At 44.0% G+C, this 23672-nt stretch overlaps 1 protein-coding gene across 3 annotated transcripts in view; it reads right to left on the bottom strand.

Annotated features, from left to right (window-relative positions):
• Positions 1–19897: 19897 nt before the first annotated feature.
• Positions 19898–23672, bottom strand: part of STON1 (stonin 1) — a 63615-nt gene continuing 59840 nt past the window's right edge. For all 3 annotated transcript variants that reach the window (XM_054022575.1, XM_054022573.1, XM_054022574.1), the window contains one exon: positions 19898–23235. In XM_054022575.1, the coding sequence (XP_053878550.1) occupies positions 23161–23235 (75 nt within the window). In that variant the 3' untranslated portion in view covers positions 19898–23160. The remainder of the gene's footprint in view (positions 23236–23672) is intronic.

Below are 23672 nucleotides of genomic sequence, written 5' to 3'. Positions count from 1 at the left end.
GATAGATTTTAAGTAATTATAAGTCAAAACATAACAAGTCAGATTTGGTCAAATGAAATAAAAGCAAAATGCATTCTAAACTTTCAATGTCCTTACAAACGTAGATACTTCTCACCACAGGCTGGCTGGTTGCTCTTCGGCGGGGCTTGCCCCTTTGATCAGCGCTTCAGTCGCTTGGTGTGGTGTCTGTAGATGTAGATGAAAGAGAGAGGAAGAGCATGGCAAATGTCTCTCCCTTTCATCATGTCCTTTCTTCCTTCTTGGTTTTGTGGCCTCCCGCATCGCCCTTCAGAGTCAGGTGAGCATTACCTCATTGCAGTCCAAAACTGACCAAAGAAAGGGGGGTGACCCACTCAGAGTCTAACAGATCCTTTTGTTGTTGCCTAGGCCAGCATCCTTTGTCCCTGTGAGGCTGGGCTGGGTTTGTCCCACACATGCTCTGATGAGGTGTGAACTGCCTCTCTATTCTTGGAGAGTTTTTGCCTGGGCTTGCTTTAAGCCATGAAGATAGATTTTCAGCCTCATAAGTATATACATGAAATTATAACCTATAACATTACTGTAACAATTACTATAACATCACTATAACAATGCATCATGTGCATCATGAGCCTTCTGAAGACACCCAACATGACAAACTTTGCATTGGATACCACACAATCATTTTATAAAGATGAACATGGGGGTGAAGGGTGTTCCCCCGAGGTACAGAGCGTCACACCTCCCCTCTTAGTTTATTGCAAGAGAGTCAGTCACTGACTAGCTTGAAGGCAGTTTGTGTTATAGTTCTCTTGGAATCCAGCCATTAAGGCCATGAGGCAGCGTGCCTCAGTTTCCCCACTCACACAGCAAAACAGGTTTTTTATGGTTTCTCTGCTGTGATAAGCTTTAAACCTGTTTACAGGTATTAATTGAAAAGTAGTATTATCATAAGCTTTAACATCCATGTCAAAATTCTTATCTCCAAAACTTAACATTAATACCAAAAATGTTATCACAGATGGGTGTTTACAAGTATCTTTATGATACCACGCCCTCTGTTCTGATAGTAGTTTGAGGTTAGTTTGTTCATTACCCATGGTGTCCTTTGACTCTCTCCCATGTAATCAGTCACTGGTTTTTCCTTCCCTCCATTGTTCCCTTCTGTGTGGGCTTTTAATTTAATCATGTTTCTGGCATTTTAATATTTCAGGGTCTGGCAAGTCCATGGGGATCCTGCACATTAGCTGGCCCTTTGGGAAGCAGTCTCCCAACCCCAGGACTGTACATATGTAGAAAATCCAGCTCCCCTTTTGGGGCTACCCGGTGTTTACCCCTCCCAGCACTGAGTCCTTCCTTACTCCCTTTTCCTAGAGGACTATGATCCGTGCTTTGTGGGCTAGGTATGTTTACCCTTTGATCAGATTCACGTTTTCCCAGCAGCTTTCCCATAACTGCTCTCTGTGTCTCACCAGCCTGGGGGAAAACACCCCCTTCTCTGTCAGTTGGGTCATTTGTGTTCTCACAAACTATCACCTGGCAATTTCCTGGTCTCGGCTCCTCTGCTGTCCCAGGCGTTGGAGCTGCATCTTGATGTAAAGAGACACAGTTACTTTCCAAAAACTTTTCAGAAATAGCATCCTGAAAACCTGGGACCTGGATTAGGGTGCCCTCCGCCACCCCTTTCTCTGTCCCTGAGAAGTCAACTGTGTGATTGCTCCGTTCCAGAAAGTCAGTTACAGAGTTCCTTCTCAAAACCTGGGTCACTGGCTGAGTGCCTGGGTGCACAGATGATGACCCAGCCATCCTCCTAGTATCCCGGGCATCCTGCCCCAAATGACCAGTAATGAGACATTCCTGTACCCCCCACTATTTCTTCCCCAGTTTCCTCCTGGGCCCCCTCCTAAGACACATTTCTCTGTGCTCCCTAGGAAGGGCTCTAGCTCTTGTTCATCTGCAAAACTCTGCCAGCTAACAACTGGGACAGTTTCCATAATCACTGACAACACTTCTCCTGCTCCTGCATCTGAGGGCATGTTGCCTTCTGTTGGAAAGGAGCTAGCCTCAGCCCCTCCCATACTTGAAAGCACACTGCTTCCCTGTGTTACAGAGTCACAGGAATCCTCACTCACCTCAGTGGTTTCTGAGATTTCCTGCCCCTTCCCTGGGCTCTCCTCTGGGACACATTGCTCTATGCTCCCTAGAGCTGTTTTTGCCTCTGGTTCAGCTGCGATCTGCTGGCAGCTAACAACCCGGACAGTTCTCTCCCAGGCAGGTATTACACTCCCATCCCTTCCTGATGTGGTATTGCCTCCAGCTGCAGTGCAGGAGTTGGTCTCAACCACCCTCCCACCTGGAAGCATGTGGTTTCTCCCTGCTGCAGAAGAATCAAGGAGACTCTCTCCTATTCCCTCAGCAGTTCCTGAGACCTTACCCTTTCCCTCAGGTGTCCCAGTATAAAACTCCCTCCTGCTGCAGGCAAATACTTTAACCTTTAAAAATCATTACCCAGGAGCAGGTCGAATAGGAGGTGTTCCATTACCCCCACAGTCAAAACACTTTCCAAACCTTCCTAAACCACATGGATTTTAGCTAGTGGTATGAGGAATCTGCTTTTGCCCACCCCCACAACCTCTGCCACTTGGCGAGGCAACATACTGGCCTTTGGGACCACACTCTGCTTAACCAGAGAGATCTGGGTCCCTGTATCCCTCTGCCCCAAGTATTCCCTGCCATCAATTATTTGGACTGCCTTAACATGCTCCATATCTGGTTCTGCAGAGACTAACTTCATATAACTAGTATGATACGTTTTAATTTCTTGGGGGAGGGGGGCGGTTCTGTGTTGAGGACAACAGAAGTAACATGAGCTATTGTTTGTCTGCTTCCTCCTAGCACAGAGCATTTATTCCTCAGGTGGTCAGTGGAATTACACTGATAGCAACTTTTGGGCTCTTCTACTTTTACAGGAGGTTTGGGATGAGGGATAGAGGAATGTTTTGGGGTAAGAGAATGTTTAGGCTCCCAACCTCCTTCTCTCTTCCCGGGGCAAAATGGGATCCTCCCTTCCCACCAGTTTTAAACCCCTCTTTCTGTGCCCTGCCCTCAACAGATGCCTGATTCTGTTTGACGGCATCAGCTAAAAAAGCCATCTCTTTACATCTTTATCCCATAGACACTGCATTACATCAGCCTTACGTATGCTTAGGAAATGTTCTTGAGCAACAAGATCCAACATTCCCTCAAAACTTGCCACCTCTTTACTCCTCACCCATTTTCCCAACAAATCTTTGATTTTGTTTACATATTCCCTATTACTAATCCCAATATCCCTCTTAAGATTCCTAAATTTAACTCTATATGTTTCAGGGGTAATCTTGCAAAACAGTATATTTAAATTTACAATAATCTAAAGCATCTTCAATAGGCATTCCATTGAATACATTTTGAGCTTTACCAGTTAATTTCACACTCGAAGTAGGAACTCTCTTATCATCAGGGATTTCATGTATTAGACACAGCATTTCGAAGGTTGTCAGATATTCAGCAATATCATCGTCCTCACTGTATGCAGGACATAAGTGTTCCCACTTGTGGATTTTTGGAGTGATGGGAGTCGTTGGGGTTGGGGAGTTCTGCTTCTGCTTCCCTAGCAGGTCCAGTTGGTGTTTTTGCTCTCTTTCTCTTCCTTCCCACTCTCTTTCTCTTTCTTCCTGCTCTTTTTCTTCCATGGCCCTTCTGTGTGCAGCCTCCTCCATAGCTCCCTCCATAGTTTCCCTAGCCGCAGCTGCTTCTTTGAGCCTCATTTCTGCCTACCACATTTGAAACTCCTGGTTCTTTGCCTTCTCTTCCGCTTCCAGTCTGGCCAGCTCTAGTTTTTTAGCGGCCTCACTGGTAGTCATTTTTCTGCTTTCTTGTGCTTATTTCCCTCACCCGAAATACACAAACAGAAAATAAGAAAACTGTAACCTCCTCCTGACTGTTCTTAGCCACTGCACTTAAGACTCACTTACAATCACAAATATCAGTGATTGAAGTGTGAACTTCACTTGGAGTAACAAGCCGTACATACACCCTGCTCGCTGTGCCACTGTGAAGTTCCCCTCTGGTGTTGTCTAGACCAGTGATCTGCTAGGTCACTCCAATCCTTGACTCTGGGAGCCAGCCTTACCCTGATCTGCTGTGAGAACCCCCACTCCTGGGCTGTTCACACACAACCTCTGGCATGTAAGCAGCTCCTTGGATTGTGGAACCAAATGACACTAGCCAATACCTCTGGTCCCAGATACAACCCTAGGAACCTCCGTCTTGTAGTGTCCAGTTATGCCCGCTGAACACTGCAAGCTTATATGAGTTTGTCAATTTAACAAAGAAATTGATATGCACCAGGCTTGTTAGCCCAAGGGGAGTCTCTGTCACACTTCAAACCAAATGCACTGCATCAGTTAGAATAAACAAACAGATTTATTAACTATAAAGATAGATTTTAAGTGATTATAAGTCAAAACATAACAAGTCAGATTTGGTCAAATGAAATAAAAGCAAAACACATTCTAAACCGGGATAGGCAACCTATGGCAGGTGTGCCGAACATGGCACACGAGCTGATTTTCAGTGGCACTCACACTGCCGAGGTCCTGGCCACCGGTCCAGAGGGCTCTGCATTTTAAAATTAATTTTAAATGAAGCTTCTTAAACATTTTAAAATCCTTATTTATTTTACATACAACAATTTAGTTATATATTATAGACTTATAGAAAGAGACCTTCTAAAAGTGTTAAAATGTATTACTGGCACACAAAACCTTAAATTTGAGTGAATAAATGAAGACTTGGCACACCACTTCTGAAAGGTTGCTGACCCCTGTTCTAAACTGATCTTAACACTTTCAATGCCCTTACAAATTTAGATGCTTCTCACCACAGGCTGGCTGGTTGCTCTTCAGCGAGGCTTGCCCCTTTGATCAGCACTTCAGTCGCTTGGTGTGGTGTCTGTAGATGTAGATGGAAGAGAAAGGAAGAACATGGCAAATGTCTCTCCCTTTTATCATGTCCTTTCTTCCTTCTTGGTTTTGCCGCCTCTCCCTCTCCCCATTTAGAGTCAGGTGAGCATTACCCCATTGCAGTCCAAAACTGACCAAAGGAAGGGGGGTGACCCACTCAGAGTCTAACAGATCCTTCTGTTGTTGCCTAGGCCAGCATCCTTTGTTCCTGTGAGGCTGGGCTGGGTTTTTCCCACACATGCTCTGATGAGGTGTGAACTGCCTCTCTGTTCTTGGAGAGCTTTTGCCTGGGTTTAAGTTATGAGGATACATTTTCAGCCTCATAAGTATATACATGAAATTATAACCTATAACATTACTATAATATTTCTGTAACAATTACTATAACAACCATGCTCAGTGCATCATAAGCCTTCTGAAGACACCCAACATGACAAACTTTGCATTGGATACCACACAATCATTTTATAAAGATGCACATTGGGGTGAAGGATGTTCCCCTGAGGTACAGAGCGTCACAAGATGTGAGCTGAAAACCATAGATTTAGCTGAAATAGGGCATGATAGGTGGAAGAGCTAGCTCAGTCACAAGCTCCCTAATTTTCCATAAGATTGAGAAAGGCACACCATGAGACCCACACATTGTGAAGCAACTGAAACTGGTTGCTTCACCCTTTATCCTTCTCCCAATTTCACAGAGCCAGGGAGTGAATGAGGCCAGAAAGCAGTGTGGAGGCGTAGGGTTTCTTTACTGGGGACCCTTATCAGTGGCAGATCTTGGGGAAAATCAGTTGATTTTCAGGGTGGAATTTTAGTCTTCCACATAGAGAAAGGGGGTTTTGCTCTCCAAATAGAAGAAGTGTAGGGGAATATAGAGGCCCTGTAACTTGAAGGTGTGCCCTGTAAACTTGGGTAGAAAGAGTATACTATCCTGGAGTAATAAACTCTGAGGTCATTATTATCTTACAAATAGGAAGATGACTGAAGCTATTGTTTAAATACCAGTAACCTCATATAACTGCAGAAATTATTGCCTACATTTGCATCAAGCTATCTGTTTATTAATAGAACAGATTTACCCATTTAGCAGCTCATTTCTAATCTTCCATAGATGTTGTTCTTTGAGATGTGTTGTTCATGTCCATTTCATGACTCGCCCTCCTATCCCTCTATCAGAAGGAACTGAGAGGGTGCAGGGCTGGCAGCACCCCAAATATTGGTGCATATGCATGGAGCTCCAAGGGGTGCTAGGGCTGGTCCTACAGATAACCACTAAGGGAAAAATCTCCGGCAACTGTGCACATGGCAACTGTGCACATGGCACACGGACACGTAGCATGAAATGGACATGAGCAACACATCTCAAAGAACAACAATTATGGAAGGTTAGTAACCCTTTTATCCTATTGGTCCATCTCCAAGAATATGATCCCAGCAGCCCCTCTGCACCCATCAAGTCTGAAGGACCGCTACAAATAAACACGGGGAATGCGGGGATTATTGCCAAACCAAATATACCTACTTTATGGACCTTCATTTTTCTGTTTTTTAAAGTATTACAAAGTAAATGCAGGAGAGAATGGAATGGTTAGGGGTTGGAGTGGACTGGGAGGGTAAAAATCAGCATATTTCCCACTGCCTTTGATCGAGTTATTAGGTATTTAATTTAGCAGGTGATCTTCACATTAGAGTTCTGTGGGCTTGGAAGCTAAAAAATAGCAGAGGAAGGCCAATCTACATGACTGGAGTTGAGTTCACTACTTTAAAGAGAGTAGGGTTGAGTTTATCAGTTTAATTGAAGCCACAGTGATTCTATCAAGAGGAAGCAGTGTTTTTGCAGAGGACTGTCATACTGGTATTTGTTACCATCAAAACTGTCATTTTAAAACTATTTTAATGTATTCCTCCTGCAAACAATCAATTAGTAATATTCAGCCATAACAAAGTCCTTGTCACACAATTCTTATTGCAGCTTTTTACAGCACAGCAATAATAAAGCCAAAGAAAAATGTTTAAAAGCAACATAATCCACAATTACAGTTAATCACACATTTGGCAGACAAATACTATACTCAGTGCAAAGTCTTAATATCCATCATTTGTGTTCAGAAAGCTTAAACTAAGATTTGTTTAACCTCTGAATTATGTCACTTTTGGCCCCTGTAATATGGCTCTCATCTGTGGTCTTTCCGTGTTCAACCATGAATTGGAATATTATTATTATTGCCTAATTCTGAAATATAGTGCTTTTTGTCAGTAGAGCTCAAAGTGCTTTGGATTATCCCATTTTGCAGGTTAGGAAACAGAGGCACAGACAGATGAAGTGACTTAGCCAAGGTCACCCAGCAGGCTGGTGGCAGAGTCAAAATGAAAACCCAGATCTCTTGAGTTGCAGGTCAATACTTTATCCACGAAGCAACACTGCCCCTCCCCACCCTGTCCCCTTTGTACTGACTGTAGCCCTGGAAATAATTACTCTCTTATGAAACAGATGCCTCTGGTCCTTGATTTTCAGCCAAGCATCATGTGCAGACTTGGTTCCAGATCTTGCCTCCTTTTGTGACCTCTTCTTAGAGATCAATGGTTTATTTAGGTCTATGAGACATACCCCATGAATTTTCACCCCACAGTCTCTAACCACAAAGATCTCAAATAAAACCAAGTTTTATAGAAAGTAAGAAAGAAAGAAAGAAAGAAAGAAAGAGAAAATATCATATCAAAATAAAGTGTATGAAAAGAGTACCCTTACTTCGGTAAATCTAGACAGCTACACAAAAAACTGTTCATGAGAGACAGCAAAGAATAAAATGCTTACGTCTTTAATGTGTTTTACTGGTCCCCCACTGTCTGTTAAAGGCTTACTATGGCTTCCTCATTAATAAATTGTGGTTGAGCCTGTCAGTCTCTCAGCGTCCCATGGCACAGTGAGCTCCCATGACTTCTTCCTATCTGACTCATGCCATCTGAAATATCCCAGAGTACCTTTGACATAATGGTGTTAAGGTGCATTGCCATATTGATCATTAGGGTCGTGAGGGCCCTAATGTTTGTGCAGGTGCACTTAATATTTGTGAAACTGGAGTAATCTCCCTTTCCTGGGCAAACAATTTGGGTTCCCTCTTCCATCTCAATATCCAATTGTATGTGCCATTTCATTCAATATTGAGTAGAATTCCATTTTCATGTATGAGACACATGGAACTATTTGAATTTACATGACCATGTCTGAAGTCCCACACCATTAACACTAACAATATAATTAGCAGTCCGTGTCTTCTCTGAACTTGCAGCTCTGTGGAAGCTGATTCCATTAACATGTAAATAGTTCTTACTGATTTGGGCTGAGATAACATACCAACTCTTCCCTCTTTCCCAGTGACTCTCTCTTGGCCAAATTGTATTGACATCTGACTTTATCTAACCTCTCTAGGTTTTCAGTATAAAGAGATTAGGTCTTATTTTCCAGTAATTGTATTTTAATAGTAATTTCTACTTTATATAAAGTATGAATTCTTGACTGATGGACTGCCCCTAGAGCTGGACCTTCAACAACACTACAATAATAGGCCTTCTAGATTTCCTTAGATTTAAAACCCAGGTTCCAATTTAATCCCACCCCTGTTTTAGAGGGAGATAAATTTGCTCTAGTTATGATGTTCAGGGCTTTGGGTGACTATCTCACTGGTGGTACCTGTTGTCTTGATTTGCTCTTGGCCATGTGTGACGTTATTTATACAATCTGGGACCATATAGAACATGGTTGCAACCAAGGTCCTGTAGTGGCACCAAATCTTCTATAAAGGGGGTCAAATGAGGTGTCTAAGACAAGTTTATGGTTTACTAGTTATGATTATGTTGTCTATATGTGTGTATCAATTTTGTAGTTGAAGTTATGAATATTGGCTCTGTACTGTCTGTATTTCAAACTTATGCTATGCTTCTGAGAAACATCCCAGACAAGTTGGTGTTAGCTCTACCTGGCCTGCTTGATGGCCCATTAAGGACCATCAGCTATACAATTGACCCATGGAGAGAAGGCAGATGCGCCTTGTAACTCAGCAAAGTATGCAGGAACTTGCCCATGTGACTCCAGACTCCATTTTGCTGTAATTTTCCACAGTAAGAACAAAGAGCTGTTTTTACACCTGGAAAAGACTATAAAAGGCTGATGCCTCATCTCCATCTTGTCTTCAATCCTGCGTCTTACCTCTGGAGGGACTTTGCTACAAACTGAAGCTCTGAACAAAGGACTGATGACCCATCCCAGCTGGGGATGTTCTAGAGACTTGATTGGAAACTGCAGTTTATTTTATCGCTGCTGCAAGCCTGAACCAAGAACTTTGCCATTACTGGATGTCACTGATTCCACTTAACCAATCATAGAATCATAGAATATCAGGGTTGGAAAGGACCTCAGGAGGTCATCTAAACCAACCCCCTGCTCAAAGCAGGACCAATTCCCAACTAAATCATCCCAGCCAGGGCTTTGTCAAGCCAGGCCTTAAAAACCTCCAAGGAAGGAGATTCCACCACCTCCCTAGGTAACGCATTCTAGTGCTTCACCACCCTCCTAGTGAAATAGTGTTTCCTAATATCCAACCTAGACCTCCCGCACTGCAACTTGAGACCATTGCTCCTTCTTCTGTCATCTGCCACCACTGAGAACAGCCAAGCTCCATCCTCTTTGGAACCCCCCTTCAGATAGTTGAAAGCAGCTATCAAATCCCCCCTCATTCTTCTCTTCTGGAGACTAAACAATCCCAGTTCCCTCAGCATCTCCTCATAAGTCATGTGCTCCAGATCCCTAATCATTTTTGTTGCCCTCTGCTGGACTCTTTCCAATTTTTCAACATCCTTCTTGTAGTGTGGGGCCCAAAACTGGACACAGTACTCCAGATGAGGCCTCACCAATGTCGAATAAAGGGGAACGATCCTTGATCTGCTGGCAATGCCCCTACTTATACAGCCCAAAATGCCGTTAGCCTTCTTGGCAACAAGGGTACACTGTTGACTCATATCCAGCTTCTCGTCCACTGTGACCCCTAGGTCCTTTTCTGCAGAACTGCTACCTAGCCATTCGGTCCCTAGTCTGTACCAGTGCATAGGATTTTTCCATCCTAAGTGCAGGACTCTGCACTTGTCCTTGTTGAACTTCATCAGGTTTTTTTTGGCCCAATCCTCTAATTTGTCTAGGTCCCTCTGTATCCGATCCCTACCCTCCAGTGTATCTACCACGCCTCCCAGTTTAGTGTCATCTGCAAACTTGCTGAGAGTGCAGTCCACACCATCCTCCAGATCATTAATGAAGATATTTAACAAAACCGGCCCCAGGACCGACCCTTGGGGCACTCCGCTTGAAACCGGCTGCCAACTAGACATGGAGCCATTGATCACTACCTGTTGAGCCCGATGATGTAGCCAGCTTTCTATCCACCATACAGTTTATTCATCCGGCCCATACTTCTTTAACGTGGTGGCAAGAATACTGTGGGAGACTGTATCAAAAGCTTTGCTAAAGTCAAGGAATAACATATCCACTGCTTTCCCCTCATCCACAGACCCAGTTATCTCATCATAGAAGGCAATTAGGTTAGTCAGGCACGACTTCCCCTTGGTGAATCCATGCTGACTGTTCCTGATCACTTTCCTCTCCTGTAAGTGTTTCATAATTGATTCCTTGAGGACCTGCTCCATGATTTTTCCAGGGACTGAGGTGAGGCTGACTGGCCTGTAGTTCCCCGGATCCTCCTTCTTCCCTTTTTTAAAAATGGGCACTACATTAGCCTTTTTCCAGTCATCCGGGACCTCCCCCGATCGCCATGAGTTTTCAAAGATAATCGCCAATGGCTTTGCAGTCACATCCGCCAACTCCTTTCGCACCCTCGGATGCAGCGCATCCAGCCCCATGGACTTTTGCACGTCCAGTTTTTCTAAATAGTCCCGAACCACTTCTTTCTCCACAGAGGGCTGGTCACCTTCTCCCCATACTGTGCTGCCCACTGCAGCAGTCTGGGAGCTGACCTAGTTCGTGAAGACAGAGGCAAAAAAATCATTGAGTACATTAGCTTTTTCCACATCCTCGGTCACTAGGTTGCCTCCCTCATTCAGTAAGGGGCCCACACTTTCCTTGACTTTCTTCTTTTTGCTAACATACCTGAAGAAACCCTTTTTGTTACTCTTAACATCTCTTGCTAGCTGCAACTCCAAGTGTGATTTGGCCTTCCTGATTTCACTCCTGCATGCCTGAGCAATATTTTTATAGTCCTCCCTGGTCATTTGTCCAATCTTCCACTTCTTGTAAGCTTCTTTTTTGCATTTAAGATCAGCAAGGATTTCACTGTTTAGCCAAGCTGGTCGCCTGCCATATTTACTATTCTTTCTACACATTGGGATGGTTTGTTCCTGCAACCGCAATAAGGATTCTTTAAAATACAGCCAGATCCTGGACCCCTTTGCCCTTCATGTTATTCTCCCAGGGGATCCTGCCCATCTGTTCCCTGAGGGAGTCAAAGTCTGCTTTTCTGAAGTCCAGGGTCCGTATTCTGCTGCTCTCTTTTCTTCCTTGTGTCAGGATCCTGAACTTGACCATCTCATGGCCACTGCCTCCCAGGTTCCCATCCACTTTTGCTTCCCCTACTAATTCTTCCCGGTTTGTGAGCAGCAGGTCAAGAAGAGCTCTGCCCCAGTTGGTTCCTCCAGCACTCGCACTAGGAAATTGTCCCCTACGCTTTCCAAAAACTTCCTGGATTATCTGTGCACCGCTTTATTGCTCTCCCAGCAGATATCATGGTGATTAAAGTTTCCCATGAGAACCAGGGCCTGCGTTCTAGCAACTTCTGCTATTTGCTGGAAGAAAGCCTCATCCACCTCATCCCCCTGGTCTGGTGGTCTATAGCAGACTCCGACCACGACATCACCCTTGTTGCTCACACTTCTCAACTTTATCCAGAGACTCTCAGATTTTTCTGCAGTTTCATACCGGAGCTCTGAGCAGTCATACTGCTCTCTTACATACAACGCAACTCCCCCACCTTTTCTGCCCTGCCTGTCCTTCCTGAACAGTTTATATCATCCATGACAGTACTCCAGTCATGTGAGTTATCCCACCAAGTCTCTGTTATTCCAATCGCATCATAGTTCCCTGACTGTGCCAGGACTTCCAGTTCTCCCTTCTTGTTTCCCAGGCTTCTTGCATTTGTGTATAGGCACTTAAGATAACTCATCCATCGTCCCTCTTTCTCAGTATGAGACAGGAGTCCTCCCCTCTTGCACTCTCCTGCTCGTGCTTCCTCCCAGGATCCCATTTCCCCATTTACCTCAGGGCTTTGGTCTCCTTTCCCCGGTGAACCTAGTTTAAAGCCCTCCTCACTAGGTTAGCCAGCCTGCTGGCGAAGATGCTCTTCCCTCTCTTCGTTAGGTGGAGCCCGTCTCTGCCTAGCACTCCTCCTTCTTGGAACACCACCCCATGATCAAAGAATCCAACGCCTTCTCTCTGACACCACCTGCGTAGCCATTCGTTGACTTCCACAATTCGACGGTCTCTACCCAGGCCTTTTCCTTGCACAGGGAGGATGGACGAGAACACCACTTGCGCCTCAAACTCCTTTATCCTTCTTCCCAGAGCCACGTAGTCTGCAGTGATCTGCTCAAGGTCATTCTTGGCAGTATCATTGGTGCCCATGTGGAGAAGCAGGAAGGGGTAGCGATCCGAGGGCTTGATGAGTCTCGTCAGTCTCTCCGTCACATCGTGTATCCTAGCTCCTGGCAAGCAGCAGACCTCTCGGTTTTCCCGGTCGGGGCGGTAGATAGATGACTCAGTCTCCCTGAGGAGGGAATCCCCGACCACCACCACCCTCCTCCTCCTCCTGGGAGTGGTGGTTGTGGAACCCCCATCCCTAGTCCAGTGCATCTTTTGCCTTCCAATCGCTGGAGTTTCCTTCTGCTCCCTTTCCTCAGATGGGTCATCTAGTCCACTCTCCGCATTAGTACCTGTAGAGAGAACATGGAAACGATCGCTCAGCTGTATCTCCATTGCTGGTACATGGACGCTCCTCTTTCTCCTTCTGGAGGTCACATGCTGCCAAACTTCTTCACCATCCTTCTGTCCCTGCTGCGCCTGCTCTGAATCTTCAGAACGTTGTGGCCGTAGAAGCATCTCCTGACGTTTGTCCAGGAAATCTTCATTTTCCCTTATGCAACGCAGAGTCGATACTTGTTTCTCCAGACCTCAAACCTTCTCTTCCAATATGGAGACCAGCTTGCACTTTGTACAGACAAAATCACTTCTGTCTTGTGGAAGAAAGACAAACATGGCACAACCTGTGCAGGTTACAACAGCTGATCGCTCACCTTCCATATCACCTTCCTCTTAAGACCTTCCTCAGCTATTGCAGTAACTACTCAGAGAAACCCGCAGATGAAAGTCTCAGTGAGCTCTCCCCAGGTGAACTCCCTCTGTTAGCCTCTGCTGTTCGCCGCTCAGCTGGTTCGCTGCTGACTGCCCTTATATACCAGTCAGGCCCACTCAAGGCCCACCTGGAACAAAGCACTCCCAATTCACACTTTTCAAACAAACAAGCAAGCAATCAAGCACACGGTCAAACAGACACTGTCCCAGCACCAGACACTCAGATACTCACCAACACAGCCCCCCTAATGCAGCACTTAGCGTACCTCCTCTCGGACAGATCCCAGGCAAACTCCCTCTGTTAGCCTCTGCTGTTCGCCGCCAGTTCTAACTCTTATCTCTATCTTTTTCCTTTTATGAATAAACCTTTCGATTTTAGATTCTAAAGGATTGGCAACAGCGTGATTTGTGGGTGAGATCTGATTTGTATATTGACCTGGGTCTGGGGTTTGGTCCTTTGGGATCAGGAGAACCTTTTTTCTTTTATTGGGGTATTGGGTTTTTATAACCATTTGTCCCCATAATGAGTGGCACTGGTGGAGATACTGGAAAACTGGTGTCACGTATCAGAGGGGTAGCCGTGTTAGTCTGGATCTGTAAAAAGCAACAGAGAGTCCTGTGGCACCTTTAAGACTAACAGATGTATTGGAGCATAAGCTTTCGTGGGTGAATGCCCACTTCATCGGATGCATGTAATGGAAATTTCCAGGGGCAGGTATAAATATGCTGGCAAGAATCAGTCTGAAGATAACGAGGTGAGTTCAATCAGGGAGGGTGAGATCCTCTGCTAGCAGTTGAAGTGTGAACACCAAGGGAGGAGAAACTGCTTCTGTAGTTGGCTAGCCATTCACAATCTTTGTTTAATCCTGATCTGATGGTGTCAAATTTGCAAATGAACTGAAGCTCAGCAGTTTCTCTTTGAAGTCTGGTCCTGACGTTTTTTTTGCTGTAAGATGGCTACCTTTACATCTGCTATTGTGTGGCTAGGGAGGTTGAAGTGTTCTCCTACAGGTTTTTGTATATTGCCATTCCTGATATCTGACTTGTGTCCATTTATCCTTTTACGTAGTGACTGTCCAGTTTGGCCAATGTACATAGCAGAGGGGCATTGCTGGCACATGATGGCATAAAGAACATTGGTGGACATGCACATGAATGAACCGGTGATGTTGTAGCTGATCTGGTTAGGTCCTGTGATGGTGTTGTTGGTGTAGATATGTGAGCAGAGTTGGCATTGAGGTTTGTTGCATGGATTGGTTCCTGAGTTAGAGTTGTTATGGTGCGGTGTGTGGTTGCTGGTGAGAATATGCTTAAGATTGGCAGGTTGTCTGTGGGCGAGGACTGGCCTGCCTCCCAAGGTCTGTGAAAGAGAGGGATCATTGTCCAGGACGGGTTGTAGATCACTGATGATGCGTTGGAGAGGTTTAAGCTGAGGACTGTAGGTGATGGCCAGTGGAGTTCTGTTGGTTTCTTTCTTGGGCTTGTCTTGTAGCAGGAGGCTTCTGGGTACACGTCTGGCTCTGCTGATTTGTTTCCTTATTTCCTTGTGCGGGTATCGTAGTTTTGAGAATGCTTGGTGAAGATCTTGTAGGTGTTGGTCTCTGTCTGAGGGGTTGGAGAAGACGCAGTTCTACCTCAGTGCTTGGTTGTAGACGATGGATCGTGTGGTGTGTCTGGGGTGGAAGCTGGAGGCATGAAGGTAGGCATAGCGGTCGGTGGGTTTTCGGTATAGGGTGGTGTTGATGTGGCCATTTTGTGTGACTTGTGGTTAGCCAGTGGAGTGAAACCAAAGTCTTCACTGTCTGGCTGGTTTGGTTTGCCTTAGAGGTGGAAAAACCCCAGCCTTGGGCTGTAACTGCCCTGTTTGAGCAATTTATCCTGAATTGGCACTCTCAGTTGGGTCCCACCAGAACCAGCATCGTTACACCATGTCCCTTGCTGAACAGTTTCTGCTTGTGACCAAATACGCACCACATTCTCCCCACCATGCACACACACACAGTCTCTGTGTGAGGCTTCTCTCACACCTTGTTCTTCCCCAGCTGATTGTTCAATCCACTCTTTCCCTCATTAGCTCAGCTATTTCCAACACCCAGTCCTCAGTAGCTTCCCTGGTCTCGCACAGCTACACTGCTGCTTTGTTACAGGGCTGTTTTTCAATTCTTAGCCCTGCTATAGGCCAACTTCTTCTCTCAGCCCTACAGGGGCAAATTCTCTTCCTGGTCTCTAGCTGTGGTTCCTGCATCAGGCGTTGCTACCTGGCCTTCTCTCTGCAGTTAGCTCCCAGGCTGCTGCTCTCACACTCTAACCCTCTGTCTGCCTATTTCTGTTCCTGATCCGCTCATCACTTTGGATCATGCAGAACTCTCTACTGGTGAGCAAAAGATCTGGGGTCTTATTCCTCACATAATTTCTTATGGTTCAATCTATTTTCAGTCAGGTCATTCCCAAAAGGGGAGAGTGGGAGGGAAAGGTTAACGAGAATTGAGTGAACAGATTCATCCCAATACTATATGATGTGAAATCACTGATAATATGCCAAATTCTTATCCACATATAGAACTATGCAACCACATTGATGGCAGTAGGGTTAAAAGCAGGATTTAACTTTTAAAAAAAATTTCTTCCAGAAAGGCTTCTACTTTGGATGTGAACATCTCTTACAACTTTTTTTAAGAACAGGATTAGGATTTTTGTGTCCTAAAACATTTGTGCATATGTTATTTAATTAGCTGGTGGCAAAAGCTAATTTCCTTTGTTTTCTTTCTCAGCTGTTCCCCGGAGGAGGGGGTGAAAGGGCTCGAGGGCACCCCACAGGGAAGAATTCCCAAGTGCGCCTTCCTGGGTTTAAAGGATTGTTTTTTTTCCCCACTTGGGTGGTGGCTGCATCTACCCATACAAGGTCAGAGAGAAGCTGTAACCTTGGGAGTTTAATACAAGCCTAGAGTGACCAGTATTAATTTTTAGAATCCTTGAGGGCCCCCACCTTCTGCACTCAAAGTGCCATCATGGGGAATCAGCCTTGACAACAACATGTCATGTTTACTATTGCAATAAATTACACACTGCTAGTGCCGCTGAAAAAAAAGTAGAATATAAAATAATGGCACAGCTTGTACCAGAAAAAAAAAGTGTTCCAAAAATAAATAGCTTAACCTGTTTATTTGTATTCCAGCAATTTCACAGCACACTTTTCCACACACCTAATTTATCATATAGCTCACAGAGATTTATAAGTAGCCCATACTGCATAAACATCAATTGTGATCTTGTACAGCTCTTGGAACATTGCAGCCCCAAACTCTACCATAATGCATATAAAAAATGAATAGTAATAGCAGCTTTTTCATGAGGGGGTCAGGCTGAATACACTGCCCCAGACAGTGCTGGTGCAAGTCCATTGAGGACCATAAGCAGGAATATTTGGTGGGGCCTGTGGCGGGTTTTGTACCTCGTCAACCCCTTCAATTCAAGGCAGGGCGAGGTTAGCCCCACCTCTACGTCGGTTCTATTACCTCCCCGGTAGTCAGGGCTGTATGGCCCAATGGCCAGAGTCCCTCTAAATCCTCTTCCCCTGGTGGGATAGCGCGGCCTAGTGGACGGAGTCCCTATAGTGTGCTCCTAAAGCAGCCTGGCCCAATGGCTGGAGTCTCTCTAAATTCTCTTATCTCCGGGGGATAGCACAGCCTTGCAGCTGGAGTCCAAATAGTGCGCTCCTAAAGCAGTGTGGCCCAATGGCCAGAGTCTCTCTAAATTCTCTTCCCCTCGTAGGATAGTACGGCCCAGCGGTCGGAGTTCATCTATCTCCTTGAGGTAAAACAGGGTCGGTGAACTATGTTGTCACCAAAATGGGGGGGGGCTTTAGAGACCCCCAGTAGGGGAGCCCGGGCCCACCCGCCTTTACTGGGCTCCAACCCAGGGCCCTGTCAGTGACGGCGTGATCCGCCACGGGTTAGCGAGGAATCCCACTACAACACGCTGCCCTCAGAGTGGTGGGAGAAACCACTCCCTTCCCTTCCCTGGGTCACTTCCTACCAGTTCTCCAAACATAGCAGTGCCTGTGGCATCAGGGTCTCCAGGTTCTTCAGCACCCAGCACTCCCTGGGGTTCCAACAGCTGTCAGTCTCCGGTCCCGGTCCCTGGCGCCTCAGCTCTCTTCGGTAAGGGTCGCAATTGCTCCTGGGCTGGAGCCTCTGCTGGGTGTCCTCCTTCCTCAGCCCCCAGCCCTGACTGAGCAGCTCTGCAGGCTTTTATACTTGACTCCCGGTTGCAGCATGCCCAGCAGAGCCTCAGGGGCGTGGCTTCTTCTGCCAGCAGGGAAGGATTTACCCTCTCAGTCCCAGTGTGGGGCCAGTCCGCACCGTCACAGGGCCCCACTCAACAAATAATAAAAAGTGAATAGGGGGCCCTCTTGAGCTGCATGGGCCCTAAGCAATTGCCTAATCTGCTTATGCCTAGCACCAGCTCTGGCCCCAGATCACAATGTACCTGTTATGTGCACATTCCACTGAGGTCTCCAAAACAGCAGCAGGAAGACTTCATTGAACAAACTGGCTGCCACCCAACGGACTTAGAAGCATAGCAAAAATGTTTTTAAATTTTTAACGAGCACATGTGCTGCTAAACTGAGTTACAGTGACTCATCTAACATTTTGATGTAGATTTACCAATGGTTATTTTCTCTGGAGTTGACTTAGGTATAAAAATGGTATAAGGGAATGAGACAATATTTACTTGATATCAAGATAGTTTAACATGTAGTGATTCACTGGGTTTAATTTAATTGGCATTGTGGATACTAACTACATTTCTCAGTATTTCAGAGAATGGTCTACTGATTTCAATAATACAGGAAATATGATAGCATTGATGGAAGAATCCCATGCACTGCTACAGACTAGGGACCGAATGGCTAGGCAGCAGTTCTGCAGAAAAGGACCTAGGGGTTACAGTGGACGAGAAGCTGGATATGAGTCAACAGTGTGCCCTTGTTGCCAAGAAGGCTAACGGCATTTTGGGCTGTATAAGTAGGGGCATTGCCAGCAGATCGAGGGACGTGATCATTCCCCTCTATTCGACATTGGTGAGGCCTCATATGGAGTACTGTGTCCAGTTTTGGGCCCCACACTACAAGAAGAATGTGGAAAAATTGGAAAGAGTCCAGCGGAGGGCAACAAAAATGATGAGGAGGCTGAAGCACATGACTTATGAGGAGAGGCTGAGGGAACTGAGATCATTTAGTTTGCAGAAGAGAAGAATGAGGAGGGATTTGATAGCTGCTTTCAACTACCTGAAAGGCGGTTCCAAAGAAGATGGATCTAGACTGTTCTCAGTGGTACCAGATGACAGAACAAGGACGAATGGTCTCAAGTTGCAGTGGGGGAGGTTTAGGTTGGATATTGGGAAAACTTTTTCACTAGGAGGGTGGTGAAGCACTGGAATGGGTTAGCTAAGGAGGTGGTGGAATTTCCTTCCTTAGAGGTTTTTAAGGTCAGGCTTGACAAAGCCCTGGTTGGGATGATTTAGTTGGGGATTGGTCCTGCTTTGAGCAGGGGGTTGGACTAGATGACCTCCTGAAGTCCCTTCCAACCCTGATAGTCTATGATTCTATGATAACAACTGTGATGAATATACGAATAGTTTCAATCTTCAGGCAATTCTTACAGGTATAGTTCCTGTAGGATAGTGGGGAAACTGTCTAATTGGGTGTCTGATTTGCAGGTATAGACTGACACATGTTTCTTAGGAAAATTAATCCCTGGTTTTAGTTGGCTGAATTATTTAAAAAAGAACAGGAGTACTTGTGGCACCTTAGAGACTAACAAATTTATTTGAGCATACGCTTTCGTGGGCTACAGCCTACTTCATCGCGCTCAAATAAATTTGTTAGTCTCTAAGGTGCCACAAATACTCCTGTTCTTTTTTTTGCAGATACAGACTAACACGGCTACTACTCTGAAACCTGAATTACTTAATTATATCTTCAGAAACCTTCTTCTCTAGGAGCTAAATTCACCTTGGGAGTTCTATTCAGTTACACCATTAACACTGACGACCTCTTTGTACCAGGAGTAAAATTAGCCTGTGGTGTTTGTTTTGTTAATCCAATTCTTTGAAGTCTGTGCCTTCAAATCTCTGAATATTAACACATTTCCACATGGTGATACTGGTAGGCAGTAACTATTCATTCCGTGCTGTCCATATAACTTGTCAAAATTTTAGGAATTGTGTGTTCATTAGGTTACATTCAACTATCTCAGAGAATTTAGAGGAAATGTTGGCTAGAAGGAGCCATGGCAGTCTTATTTTTAGCATATTGTGCTAAAAGTCCAGCTACCCAGTGATCCAGTTTACCCAGCAGTATTTAAAATCTAGGCAGAATGTCCCTATACTCATTCATACAGAGCGAAATCTTTTAATGGTGAAGTGATAAAGAAAACTGTTGGTTTTAATTCTATTAAATATAAAATCACCTTAATAAAATATTCAATAAAGGGAAACAAAAAAATTATAGTTTGAAATACAACTTTAATTTTAAAAAAATCAATATGCCATGTACAATGTTTTGTTACAAGATTATCAGCTTGATTTGTTTTGTACTTATACTGACAGAACAAAATGATATTTTGAATTAAGCATAATATTGATTCAAAGTTATTTATAAATGATCAAAATGATAGCTGAATATTACTAATGTCAATAATTAGTTAGAACTGTTGGTCAGCAAAGACAAATACAGTTAAAACAGATATATGGAAACTGGTACTGCAATTGAGTATTATGTCATGTCAAGTAGGCTTAACTAAAAGAAACACTTGAAAGCATACTTTTTTTTCCAAATGTTTGTCAGCTTTGTACACTTAATGTTGCATAATCTAGAAATGTGCAAAAAACAGCAGCTTGGCACTACAATTAATGGAATACATTATCAAATTCCTCACTAGAGAAGGGCAATAGAAATGGCAGCTAGAGAATCATCCACAATCATTACAGGGTTTTTACATGGATATCGAGTAACAATCAGTTTCCTCTCATGTTTTCTTTCCTGGATGAACCACACAGGCATTGTAGGATATTTATTTACAAGCACCGAGAATTTTCTGCTGTGCATTTCTTTGTCCATAACTACTAATTTTTGTTTCTCCTTATTGTTAGAGACCCAGATCCAACTCCCATTTTGTCAAAGATTTCCATTGACTTCAATGGGAGTTTGACTGAGCCTATAACTACTGTATGTCAAGTGCTCATCACATATAGTAATGCTGTCAGCAGAAATCCAGTTTGTTACCACCTGTCTGAGAAAACAGAACTCGTGTACCTGTTGTAAATAAACAAATTTAAAAATGTTATTAAAACTAATGTTAAAAAAATTATATAATACATAGGTTGGGAAAAGAGTGTCTGTACATCCGCGTATAGTGCTTAGATTATCCACAAATATAAAGTTTGTTTTTAAAGTCATACAGTACATAATCAGCAACAACCCAAATTTAGGTGAATAGATTTAACAATACAGTTTAGATATTAGAATCCGAATACTCAGGTACATCACTCATGAAAAGATGTACAGAGATTTGGTTGTGGAAAGCAAAATATATCAATGAGTGGAGATTGTCACTCAGTAATTGAGAATTATGTTGGTTGTCCATTTAGAAAATACAATCCATGGGGAAAGTATTTGTTACTTTCCTGACTGCACTTCTCATAGGCGCTCTAGTTCATCCCTCCTGGTATTGCTGATGTCCAGTGATGTGTTCTATGTAGATGTCCCTCGACCACCTGATGGTGTCCAACACCATGAGTTGCCACATCAGCCAAGCGTAGCGTTGACCGATTCCGCAGTCTCTCAGCACTCACTCATTACTGGGGTCCCACGCACCTAAGGCTCTGACAATCAGTGCATTTGTCTGGACCTGGTAACCCTTAGCTCTCAAGGTTTCAGCCAGAGGGGCATATTTCTCTAACTTTCAAGCTCAGGCATCGTGGAAGGCTGGGGTCCTGTTCTCGAACGGCACTGTGACTTCCACCATGATGATCTTTTTCCGGTCTTCGTTGGTGATGATGATGTCCAGTCGCAGTTGGCTGTCGGTTCCAGGGATGGTGGAGTTTACAGTAACTTTCCCCATGGGTGGCAGGATGGCTCTGGCCAGGTGATCTTGGATGGCGTTGTGTCGCAGCTGAATTACACTAAGAAAATACCCTACTCTGCATCAGTGATTTCTGCTCCAAATGTAAAACTGACCTGCAAGATCTCAAAATTCTGCTTCCACTTGGCAAAGGAGCAACAGTAATTGCTCTTTGGTAATGTTAGTAAATGTTGACATTTTAAGTGACCAATGTAGTTGAATGAGTTTAAGTGCCCATAGCATTAGCCGAGCAAAAGGCAGACATGCTTCCCCACACAATTCTGTCAACATAATCAGTGATGACTTGTGCTTCCAGTCCTTAGCTATGTTGAGTAGACACTGATCATCATGTACGATTATACCAGTGGTCCTAGTGTGTATTCCTGTCTGCCCCAAGCACCAAGTCAAACCACATATGAACGCAGGTAACTTCAGTGGACATTTTTAAACAATTAAGCCTTAAAAAAATCAGAACTTTGATCATAAAATAAAGCCAGACAAAAAAAATTCTGGTTAAAAAATACAAAAATTCCTAGAGGATATAAATCCCTAAAGCCTGGTATATAAATATAACCATCAATTTTCCTCTGTAGCAAATTCCTTTATAGATGGCAATGTAAGGACAATTCTAACTTTCCCTGTACGTTTGCATTCCCCTCTGCCTTACAGTTCAAGGCAGTGATGCCGTACAGGCTCTAGTTTCAAACCAACATCTGGAACTTGAGTCTTGAAAGACATCCAAAATAACAAAAAACAACAAGTAGTGATTAGCCACCTTTATAACTCATAAGGCCAGATTCTCAACTCATGTAAATTGGCAAAGCTGCATTGAACTTAATGGAGCTATGCTGATTTATGTCAGCTGAGGGTCAGGCCCTGTTCACTCTCCGAGGCACTGAAATAAATTAGCCTCACCTTGGCATGGGAATTTCAATCAAGATTGCCTGAGATTTTGCATTCAACAATCTTAGAGGAAACAGTGAGAGCAACATTTACAACCCCTGAAGGGAGAGAATTAGCAGTTTTATTCCTGAGGAAATGCTCTCACTCTACATTATGTGGAAACTCTTATTGGGAAATAAGTGTATGCTTGTGCTGTTCACAAACATGGAGATTTACAAACTGCATATTTACAAACTGCACTCAAATATGCAATTGATCCTGCTGCACACTATCCAGGTCCTGGTTTGTGCCATTTTGGATGTTTTTATTGTTAAATATCGATACGGCCAAAAGATAATTTTTTTAGAATAGCGATATAAGTTCTCATCATGGAGCATGAGACCATTCACAAGTAATAGATACTTTGCAGAGACATATATTACAGTCTGTACACTAAGGGCTCAGTCCTGCAAACCTCTAACTGTACAATCAGTGCTTACTCACACCAGTAATCCCATACTGGGCTGCTCATTTGAATTAAGGCTAATTAAATGACTAACAATTTGCAGTATCAGACCCAGAAGCATTACAAAAATTGTGAAAAGTGGATTTTCAACTACTGTATTTATTATACATTAGATCATTGCACTTTTTCTTACAATAAAAAATATTTACTATGGAAATTAATACCCACTAACATTTTCCTTCATTGTTTTCATATTTAAAGAACACGTAACCATGTATTACAGTGCCTCGTCTCCTTTTACTGCATTAGGCAGTTGCTAGCCTTATCTGGGTCTTCTCCATCAAGCCTGATCCACTTCTTTTCAATTTCAACCTGTGGTTAGAAAATATACAAGAACAACATTAGCAAATGATTAGGTATCATAAGTCTGATCGTGCACTACTGAAGTCAATGGGATTTTTGACATGGACTTCAGTGGGTACAGAATCAAGCCCTACAGGTGGAGGCCTGAAATACAGGACTTGAGATCCAATGAATTTCAAATCACCACATCCAAAATTTGTTTGGTGGGGAAAAGGGAAGTTGGTTTAGCAGGTCTGGTTTGGGCCCCATCTCTAAGAATCATGTGTTCAGATCAAGGATATTCTTTTATTAAATAATCACTGTGTTCAAAGCCATTAAGCCAATAAATAAATGCATGCAAGATCATATGCTTAAAATGCAAGTCACACACACTTAGGGCCTTACCAAATTCACCATCAGTTTTGGTCAATTTCATGGCCAGAGGGTTTTAAAATGGGTCAGTTTCA

This window comes from Malaclemys terrapin, chromosome 3 (genome assembly GCF_027887155.1).
Source record: "Malaclemys terrapin pileata isolate rMalTer1 chromosome 3, rMalTer1.hap1, whole genome shotgun sequence".
Classification (NCBI taxonomy): Eukaryota; Metazoa; Chordata; order Testudines; family Emydidae; genus Malaclemys; species Malaclemys terrapin.
Note: the sequence above shows the minus strand (reverse complement) of the source record. Positions and strands in the feature narration are given on the sequence as shown.